General features: G+C 41.0%; 1 protein-coding gene across 2 annotated transcripts; it reads left to right on the top strand.

Moving 5' to 3' along the window:
* Window positions 1-41: 41 nt before the first annotated feature.
* Window positions 42-9746, top strand: LOC135492923 (protein arginine N-methyltransferase 1-like). Of its 2 annotated transcripts, none has more exons than XM_064779661.1 (9): window positions 42-75; window positions 1696-1818; window positions 2388-2543; window positions 3135-3198; window positions 3418-3566; window positions 4036-4239; window positions 4995-5145; window positions 6170-6291; window positions 6923-9746. In XM_064779661.1, exons 1-9 carry the CDS (start codon window positions 58-60, stop codon window positions 7004-7006), a joined length of 1071 nt encoding a protein of 356 aa, XP_064635731.1. In that variant the 5' UTR covers window positions 42-57; the 3' UTR covers window positions 7007-9746. The 2 variants fall into 2 exon arrangements, with proteins under 2 accessions (XP_064635731.1, XP_064635732.1); XM_064779662.1 differs by lacking the exon at window positions 6170-6291 and adding an exon at window positions 5755-5876.
* Window positions 9747-10847: the final 1101 nt, after the last annotated feature.

The raw sequence follows: 10847 nt of genomic DNA, 5'->3' as shown, positions 1-10847 counted from the left end.
CCTTTAGAACAGCCCAGTATTCATGACGTAGTCCACAACCATGTGTTATTTTCGAAAATGGCTGACAGAATGGAGGTAAATTTCGTCTTTGTTTGCGAGAGAAAAAATCAATTTATGACAAAATAAAAGGGACGATTTTTAAGATCGTCAGTTATGTTGAACTGTATATGTTTGAGGAATGGAACGAGTAATAGTTTGCCTCCTTAGCGGGCGTTTTAGCCTATGAAAATTGTTGCCGAAAAGAGTGCCGAAATGCGCAGTTCAATCGTCGTGGTTTCTGCATGCATCCCACGTGCATTTTGCATAGGTTTTCGTGTGTACGGTCTGTGCCGGTAGGATTGCATGGTATTGACGTGTGTATCCGAGTACATTTTCTCGAGTAGTAGTCCAACTAGGTAACCACTGCTTGGAGGTAATATCAGCAGTAAGCATGGTAAGTATGTAATATCGACACATTTTAATGAGAATTAACGTGATGACGTAAATGGTGCAGAACAGGCGATACAAATACAATAGGCCTATCGCTACTTTAGACTAGGCCTACTGGAACAATCAATGCGCCATTTTGGCCATTTATAATTTTATTTAGTTATTTTGGCTTCATTACATTTGACAGACACATCATATTTTAGCTTGAAGTAAGTATGAAATAAGACTTGGGCCTATTTCTTACGCCGTTATTTGAAGAAATAACCTTCTATTAATCTATAGGCCTTTTGATTGCATGATTTTGGGGATACCCTGCCTGTATTTTCTGGTCCCAATTTGGGGACAAGTATTCGCATGACACAGTCTTTTTATCATCATGTTATTGTTATCCATGCATTCCTGGGATCATTTCAAGGCTGGACATGTACTTAGTGATGGTCTGTTATTGAAATAAAAAAAGGAAAGGAAAAAAGGTGTTTCTTCTTCTGTCCCTTTTATTTTCATTCAACAGCAGTGCGAGTCTTATTCTTGATCACATGCTATTAAGTAATCCAATAAAAGTTTGTCTCTTGATTTACTTCTGGCAGCATAGTTTGGGTGCGTAACGTTTATTAGGGCGTCTTTTGACTTTGGGCGCCGATGACAATATCCATCATGTTTTATAAGATGATGTCTCCCACATATGGCCCTCCTTGAATTTTTATGTGTGCTGCACTGCACATATTGTGTTATAAAAATTGCTGCACTGAAATCTCGCTGGCATTGAACTGATAGAGCCGTGTTTTGAGCATAGCTAATCAGGGTTCTCCACTGTGTTTTTTAGGGCGTCTTTTGACTTCGGGCGCTTTTAACAGTATCCATCATGTTTTATAAGATGGTGTCTCCCACATATGGCCCGCCTTGAAATTTTATGTGTGCTGCACTGCACAAATTGTGTTATAAAAATTGCCTGCATTGAAATCTCGTCGCCATTGAACTGATAGAGCCATGTTTTGAACATAGCTAATCAGGGTTCTCAACTGTTTTTTGTCCAGGCGCAGCACCTGTAGAGATTCATTTTCCCCACATAAGCACCCCAGCAAAAAGGTTAGCTCCTTGACGAGTTTGTAATGGTTTTACTGTTGGAGCACCCGGACAGATTCTGCTGCGAACCTGTACAGAACTGAAGTGAATTCTCAATTGTGACAAAATATGGCAACAGCAACCGGCCCAAAAAAAAAGTGTTGCGGAGAACACTGCTAATGCTGATAATTGATTGCTTTTCAGACCACACCAACCAGCACAATGGAAAATGGCACCGCCAGTGCGAATGCGGCCGGCGTCCCAGTGGATGAGATGACATCAAAAGACTACTATTTTGATTCATATGCACACTTTGGCATTCACGAGGTAATTTCTCGTAGTGTTTCATATTGGTCTAATACTGATCACAGGGTTTCCGCCAGGATTAAATTTGAGGGGGAGCAAAAAAATGACCCCTCCTGAGACGTTTTTTGGCCCTAAAACCTCTACAATTGGCTCCCAAATGCTCTTATTTTACATATCAAATCATGAAAATTGCTCATTTGAGAGTAAAACAAACTAGTGCTCAAAATTAAGGGGGGATATCCCCCCATTGAAATATTTTAGGGGGTGATAAATCCCCCCATCCCCCCTCTGGCAGAAACCCTGGATCATATAAATATTAAGCTAACGATTTTGTTGAGTCGGAGACCTATTAGGCTATGTATATGGTTGAGTGGTGAAGTGGTGAGCAGGGCCTTCTGGCTACACTTGTGTCCAATCGAGATTAGAACATGGCCATCTTTCTATCATAGATTTACAAGTCTTTTCAAAGAGACAGAGGATAAGTGTGTTCAGTTAAAAGAGCAATCAATGTGTCGAATTCATCCTTAAGGCCAAATTTAGTTTTCATGTTGAAACATCTTGTAATTTCATTGGGTGGATTTTTGCTTCAGGAAATGTTGAAAGATGAAGTGCGGACGTTGACGTATCGTAATTCGATGTATCACAACAAACACTTGTTCAAGGGAAAGGTGGTGCTAGATGTTGGATGCGGGACCGGTATCTTGTCGATGTTTGCTGCCAAGGCTGGAGCTAAGAGGGTTATTGGGGTAGGTAGCTGATGGGAACAAATCCTGTTCACTTTCCTTGGTTTGAATTGAAATGTCAAGAGTAATGTTAGGAGACCTAGGGCTTGAGCTAAACTTTCATTATAGGGAGCCAAACGAAAGCACTGACAAAATCACTTTGAGTTCTGTAACAGTTGGTCGTCAACTGCCTGGTTCAAGTTTTGATTCCTTTAAGATTTTGGAGATCTCGGGACCTTGGTTCCAGACCTTGATTGCTGAGAATGCTTTCGTGCAGGGCAATCCCTCACAGTTGTAACATCGATAAGACAATACTGTTTGATTTGATGGAAGCGTGGCATAATATCGACAGTGAGCAAACGGAATTGTTGTTGAATAAGGTATATCGATTGGAATCTATGAAAAGCCGATGATGATTTTCTGCCTTGCACCACTCTTACACCTCCATGGTGATAAGGCTGTCCACCAAACACTTCTGAGGCATGTTTTCCAACTTCTAAGTTTATAGTGATTGAATTTAACCACTTCTGTGTTCTATTGTAGCTCCAAGCCTCGTCAAAATCAAAGCAATCTGTTTAAGAAACTGATTAAACCTTGTGGTCTTTTCTTTTCTAGATTGAGATGTCAAGTATAGTTGAGCATGCAGAGAAGATCATCGCTTCAAATAACTTGTCTGAAGGTAAGGACATTCCCTCTCTAGTAAATCCCTTGATGGACAACGCGGCTAAGGTGTGCAGGTTGTTTTTGAAGGTATGGCATGCCAAACTTTGAAGGGTCAAAAGCAGCCATTGTGACCTGAACTTGGCTTGGAAGGTTCTGTCACAAAATACTCACTGTGACAACAGTAATGAAAAGCAGTGCTGTTCCACTATCCTAACTCTTCCATGTTACTTTTCAGTGATAACGGTAGTGAAAGGCAAAGTGGAGGAAGTGTCCTTACCCGACGGCATCGAAAAAGTTGATATTATCATCAGCGAGTGGATGGGCTACTGCTTGTTTTACGAATCCATGCTGAACACAGTCTTGTATGCTAGAGATAAGTGGCTGGTAGGTTGTTGTTTCTGCAATATATTTCCCAGGGCATTTAGAAATCATAATGTCTTAGATGACTTAAAGCTCCTGGCAAATGAGTGATTTGGTTGCTGCTACATACAACAAGTATGTCTCCTTTGTCAAGCTGGTCAATTTCTCGGCATTTGGTGCTTTCCATTTGCCGAAGACTGCTATTTTTCCATACAATTGGCTTAGCCTAGCCATCGGAGAATTGACATTTTTCAAGTGCTTTTCAATACTGAAAGGCCAATGATGATTTTCTGCCTTGCACCACTCTTACACCTCCATGGTGATAAGGCTGTCCACCAAACACTTCTGAGGCCTTTCATGTTTTTTCCGATAGAATGTTTATAGGGTTTTACAGTGAAATGATTACTCCTCTTAGACATGTTAAAGTACCTGCTGTGACAAGGCTTTGAACAATCTGAAGACAAATTTTCAAAATCTTCATCCTTCCTTCCAGGCCTCTGATGGTCTCATCTTCCCCGACCGAGCCACCCTGTTCGTCACCGCCATTGAGGACCGCCAGTACAAGGACGAGAAGATCAACTGGTGGGATAACGTCTACGGGTTTGATATGAGTTGTATCCGAGGTGTCGCCATTACAGAACCACTCGTTGACATTGTCGATCCGAAGCAAGTCGTATCAAATTCGTGTCTGGTGAAAGTAAGTCCTTGTTGTACCTGAACCACTGTTCTTGATACCAAATAGAAATTTTAGGGCAGGGAACAGGAGTTGTATATTTTGTAAAGTTTTGCTCACCGTCAGAATGATAAGGCATTGTTTTCTGAGTCCCGTCTTACAAATGAGGATAGCGTGAATGAAAGCACTTGGGCCTACTCCCATTTTGCAAATGATGATAGTGTGACTGAAAGTACTTAGGCCTTCTCCCATCATACAATGATAATAGCGTAAATTAAAGCACTTTCTCCCATCTTACAAATGAAGATAGCACGATAGCGAGAATGAAAGCTTTTGCGCTAGGTTTCCACTTGCATACCAATGAAAGGCCTGTGATGATTTTCCGCCTTGCACCACTCTTACACCTCCATGATGATAAGGCTGTCCACCAAACACTTCTGAGGCATTTCATAGGTTTAATTCGTTGTCACAATGCAATTTTTGTCAGTTTGGCCTCATCACCAACAACTGCAGAAACCCTGTCAGCATGAACTTTGGCTAGATCATGGGAACAGTCCTTTTAGCAAAAACCATTAGGCTTTTCTCAATGTAACTGCGAAGATGTGGCTATGTGATGCAAAACGAGCTGAAATGTGACTGGATGTCTCATTTGATATCTATAGAAAGGAACTGTACATAGGGTCGTCTGCTCCGATTTCTTCATACTTAGGCTGGTTCCCTGTCATAGACATGGCAAGTTGTCTCAATGATGACGCGTTTAACATTTTCTCATTTTCCAGGAAGTTGACATGTACACCGTGAAACTGGAAGACCTGCACTTCACAGCGCCATTCCATCTACAGTTGCGGAGAAACGACTATGTCCAAGCCCTGGTCACATTCTTCAATATCGAATTCACCAAGTGTCACAAGCGGACAGGTTTCTCGACAGGTGAGTGAACAAGTGTTGATATAATGTGGAACCTAAAACAATACATGAATTCCTTGCATGCTTATGAAAAGCCAATGATGATTTTCCGCCTTGCACCACTCTTACACCGCCATGGTGATAAGGCTGTCCACCAAACACTTCTGAGGCATTTCATATTTGCGTGCTACAAAGTTTACCCGTTGTCGATTTCGTTGCACTGAAAGTGACATCACTGCTCGGCAACATTTTCAGCTGAAGGTTTGCTTGTTCCCTATTGTACGTGAACAACTCATGAGGAGTTTGTGGTTTCGAGGAAAATATTTTTCAAGGGCAGCAAAACAATTTGTTCTACTTGGACTATCTGGTAGCCCACCGGATATTGGCCGATTTGTTCAAGACAAGTTTGTCACAAACGCTGGCTTAATTTGGCATCAAGTCTAATGGACTTAACTGAAGGAGATGACACCTTGGTTTAGTCAGACCAGCATTGTTGACAAACTGGTTTTGAACGACCAGGGCCGGTTATGGAATGTTATATAGTTCTAGTTTATACAGTTAGAAAATACTGTGATTGTGCCCCATATGCCAATTCACTATTTTCAGACTAATAAACCAGGATCCTTTTTTCAGCACCAGACGCCCCCTATACTCACTGGAAACAAACTGTATTCTATTTAGAGGACTCGCTAACCGTAAAAAAGGGCGAAGATATTTATGGTATTTTTAAATGTCAGCCTAATGCAAAGAATAATGTAAGTGTCCACGTGTTGTTGATGTGAGGCTGAAATGATGCGTGGACCTAGACATGGGGACTGTCCTGTTGACATGGTGCAGTTCAGTGAATACATCACTGATATCGTCTATGAAATGTGGCTTGTCGCGAACGGCTGGGCCGTCTTCGTGATATGATTACATCATCTATTCAGTTTGCACCCGTCGGCCACTGCCTAGGTCCACGCACACCCCAGCCTGTTTGCCAGCCCATGTCTCCCTGCTTTCATTGCCTCTGAATCTATTGACAATTAGCCTTTGGCCTGTTTTCTAGCCCCTGAGTGTCCATACACACATTGGAAACAGACCGTCTTCTACTTAGAAAACTCATTAACTGTGAAGAAGGGAGAGGAACTATTTGGAAATTTCCACTGTAAACCAAACAAAAAGAACAATGTAAGTAGTATGAAAGGAATCCTCTTCACGTCTGAACCACCCAACTGCACGCAAGCACAATGTGGATTTCCAAACGCAAGATTGTGAGACTTCTTGTCCTGTTGCAAGAAGTTTTGAATCGTGCGTCACAAGTGTAGTCTCGAGAAATGACCAATCATGAGGCAGTATCGTGTGGCATTAGTCAGTTATGGTTTAATATTTTGGGTTAAAGATGGTATGATGAAAATCTCTCTGGATGGATGCTGATACAAAATCTTTTTGGGAGTGCATTCTCTTATTTCAGAATTCCTCCTAGCTTGAAAGGCTAGTAGCAGTATTAAGTTAAATACTTTTAGTATAACAAAGGGGTTGACTGTAAGCTTTATGTTTATGACTTCAGATCAAGCTTAACGAAAGTTTTAATTGCAGTAAATTATGAGACAGTAATGGCTTTTGCAGCTGTAATAGGGGTTGACAATATTCAAGTATCATTTTCAGTCTCCTGTAATAGATTACATTGTACTAGACATTCCAATCTGACAATAAATTGAAATTTATTATCCGTGAGCTTGACTTGATTCAAAAAATGATTTGGGGTAGCCTTATCCATTGTTCATCTGAGCTGTTATTGATACGACTTTGTCTATTTCAGCGGGATCTTGACTTTACGATCGACATTGATTTCCGTGGTGAGCTGTCTGAGGCAGTGGAGACGACCAGTTACAAGATGCGTTAAGTCCAACCGAGAGAAAAAAGTAACCAGTTTCTGACGCCCTTGGAGAACTGATGGAGCAGAAGACAAGAAGTTGGTTGATTTGGGAACATCATTTGGGTTCAGTATCCGAATCCTCTTGTATAGATTTACGATTTTAAAACTTGTGGTCATTCTGGTCACTTTCAATCTGTGACTTGTTAGCAGGCAAAACCACTTTCCTAGGCCGATTTTACCAGTGGCCATTTCAGCCGAAACTGAATTCTATTTGTTAGCTGCTAGTCTCCTAAATCATGATGGGTGGCATGAAAAGTGCCAATTTTGATTAAGCCTTTGAAAATGTGGAGCTCAGGGTGCTTTCAGTATGTTCAAATGTGCTTTTGATGCCATTCTGAACAAAAAAGTGGCTGAAACTGGTCAGAGATCAGGAAAAATATGCATTGTTCATCAGGTTTTTATCATATTTGGGGATGAGCCGGACTTACGAAGCTGTCTTCAGTTCTCCAAAGGTGAATCTAGACCCTGTGCCTAGGCCTGTAGTGAAACATTTTAATGGTATTTGCCGCTGTTTCTTTAAGTTAAATTAAGTGCAAGCTTTGAGTGTTGACGAAGATGCACTTGGGGTAGGGGGATGTCGGAGTGTTAAAAAACACACTTGGGGTATGGGTAGGGGAATGTCCAGGTTTCAATTATAAGGAGAGACTATTGGAGGGAATTGTGTACAAGTGGCCATCCATGTGTTTTGGTATCGGGTCTCCAAATCGAAGAAATTGTTTACGTCATGCCCAAGATCATCATGGTAGGTCATTTATTACCCAGTACTTTTAAGGCCACACCAGTTTAATCCATTGGATAGCAGGCCCGATTGCTTGTCTTTTTTCCCAATGTGGATGATATTTCTTTTTCACAACAGCCAACAACCAGAACCAAAAAACACAAACAAGAATGAAATATATAGAAAAATTGTGTTGCTTGTGTTCCATTTGTCACATCTAGATGTACCATAATTAGTTCGTAATAATTGAAGTTTGACCGTGTAAACAGAATTCCAAGTGTGCTGAGGTGATGTTGTTTGCAAAAGGTTTTGTATTGATTGCGAGGTTTAAATTTTTCCCCTTCTTCCAATGAAGAAAAAATTGCCTCCTCCCCTGCTATTTATCAAGGTATTAAGTTGGTGTGGCCTGATGTTTAGATGCATTTATCTTTGCCCTGTTGTTTTTGTTGTGCCTAAATTCTTCTTGATTTTAAACGACTGCTGCTATATTTCTGAGGGACTGACTTCCTGCTGCCAATAAATCGCAATAGGATGAGATTAGGCATGACATTTGCTCTTGATATTTTACTATGGGGAATACTGAAGATCTAGTGGATTGGTCACTGAACTACTAGAATCTCAGAAAAATGCAGCTTTTGTTACAAAAACATTTCCCCTTGATAAGGACCTCTGACTTCCGAGGCTTCATTTACGCCATCTGTCATGAAATTGATAGTGAAGTTGAGATTTCCCAAACTATAAACTATAAACACAGCGAATGCCTACAATGAACAACATTTAAGAGAAGCAGGCTGTTTGTTTGTGCCTCTGTTCTGGAATCTTAGCCTGACTGGTATTTGTGAACCGTTGGCGTCTTGTTGGATTTTAAAAACTGACATTTTGGTAGGGAGGGTATTGCCTTGGTTTTGAAGACAAGCCAGAACAGTTTGAACCATTACCCATTGGCATTTTGCGAGAGTCTTATTGGTACAAAACATGCTGAAGGGTCGTTCCGTGTCAAAAACGGGCTGAAGTGATGAACCCAAAACAAGTGGAGTTCATCAGGTTATCGATTTGTGAGTTGTGTTTTGTTTGAAGATCGTCCTCGTCTCGTTGTTTTTGGTCACAGAATTTGCCGCAAGTTTCTTTTATATATTTACAGATGAATTGGGGTTGGCTGGGGATACACGTTAACATTTTCTTTAGTTTGGAAGCTGGGATTATTATGAATATTGTACATGTCCGCTTTTGTTTGTTTGGAAGCTAAAAGGGATGTTTCAAAAATCCTTACCTTTAAATTTGTACATGTCAGCTTTTGTGCTGTGTTGGTGTGGTTCAACGTCGGTCGGCTGACTCGAGAACGAAACATCAAAACATCTCTTTTTTCGAAAATCCGTTCTCCAGCTGAATAGTGTAAACTGTACCTTTTGGCAATCGTCACATCCAGAGTGGAGGTGTGATGATATCTTTGGGGAGATATGATTTTGAAGCATGGTATTTATTGATGATATTTTCCTCAAGATGTGCATTAAAATGTCACGCATTTTATTCATTGCTTTTTTGCACCTTTTTTGTTACCGTGTCTTGGTTATAGATGGCGCTTCTTGGAAAAACTTGATCATGTGATAATTCAGTGGAGGTTTTTCCAAGTTTTGTAGTCGAGCTTTCTCAGTGCAGCAACTTTTAAATGCCTGCTAAACAGGCTATCATTTTCCTTCCAAGACTGGCGATGACATTTCATTTGTAACACCCTGTATATTGATGTTGTTTTCTGTCTCAAATCTTCCCTGGTTCAACCCCAAATCTCTGGTGACCATCTTCAACGTTTGCATTTTGAGGGACGGCACGCTTTGTCTGACATGGCAAATTTTCAGCCATTCTAAAGGCAAAAATGATGAATTTATCAAAAAATGTGTTCAAAAAACGTTTGCTTCGATTCTGTAATGTAAAAATGGTAGAAACTGTTCAAATCTTTTATATATAATAAAAAGATGGATAACGTAATTCTCACTCTCTTTGTCGAATTTTTCTTTTCTGGTTTCTCGGTCATGTTGAGAAACTTGCACCGTTTCTGCACACTTGAAAGTTGAGGGAAGAAATCTTCGGACAATGAAAGGTCGTGAAAATCTCACTCCAGTTGGCGTGGTCTCCTTGATGACAGTTTCTGTGTCACAGTAATTGAATGCCACGCTAGAGTTGCGTGCAGATGGACTTGCTATTCGAAGTGGTTTGTACCATAACATGGGCTACTTGCGATGTTGGTTTTTAGCTCACCTCTTAGCAGAGGTGAGCTTATCCCATACCGTGGCGTCCGTCGTCCGTCGTCGTCGTCGTCGTCGTCGTCGTCGTCGTCGTCGTCGTCGTCGTCGTCGTCGTCGTCGTCCGTCGTCTGTTGGCAGGGCACGTTTCGTAACTGTTAGAGCTATTGAGTTGAAACTTGGTACACATGTACCCTTATGTAATGACACCTGGGAGACCAAGTTTCGGTCCGATTCGTTTCATGGTTTGGCCACCAGGGGGCCAAACGTTAAAAGTGAAAATATGCAATATCTCCCTTAATAGTAGTCGGGAAATTTTGAAAAAAATATGGTAGGTACTTCTAGCAAAGGTGCATCATATATCCTCCGGGTTTTTGATTTGACCTCCTTTTCAAGGTCACAGAGGTCAAATGGTGTAAATTGGCCGTTAGGATGTAACGATGGCACGTTTCTAAACTGCAATGACTATTGATACCAAATTTGGTACACATTTACCCCTTAGTCAGGTGATCTCAGGGACCGAAGTTTGGTCCAATATGATTCACCACTTGACCACCAGGGGGCAAAATCCAAAAACCTTAAAAATGTGATTATTCCTTAACTTCTTGCCCGATTGCCACCAATTTGATATCATGGGTACATCTAACCACCATACAGTATATGTCACACAGGTTTTTAATTTGACCTTCTTGTCAAGGTCACAGAGGTCAAATGGCGTAAATTCGCCGTCGGGCCGTAACTATGGCACGTTTCTTAACTGCAATGACTATTGATCACAAATTAAGTACACATGTACCCTTTGGTCAGGTGATCTCAGGTACCGAAGTTTGGTGCGATCTGATTTGCCATTTGG

The sequence above is a fragment of the Lineus longissimus genome, chromosome 8 (genome assembly GCF_910592395.1).
Source record: "Lineus longissimus chromosome 8, tnLinLong1.2, whole genome shotgun sequence".
Lineage (NCBI taxonomy): Eukaryota > Metazoa > Nemertea > Pilidiophora > Heteronemertea > Lineidae > Lineus > Lineus longissimus.
Note: the sequence above shows the minus strand (reverse complement) of the source record. Positions and strands in the feature narration are given on the sequence as shown.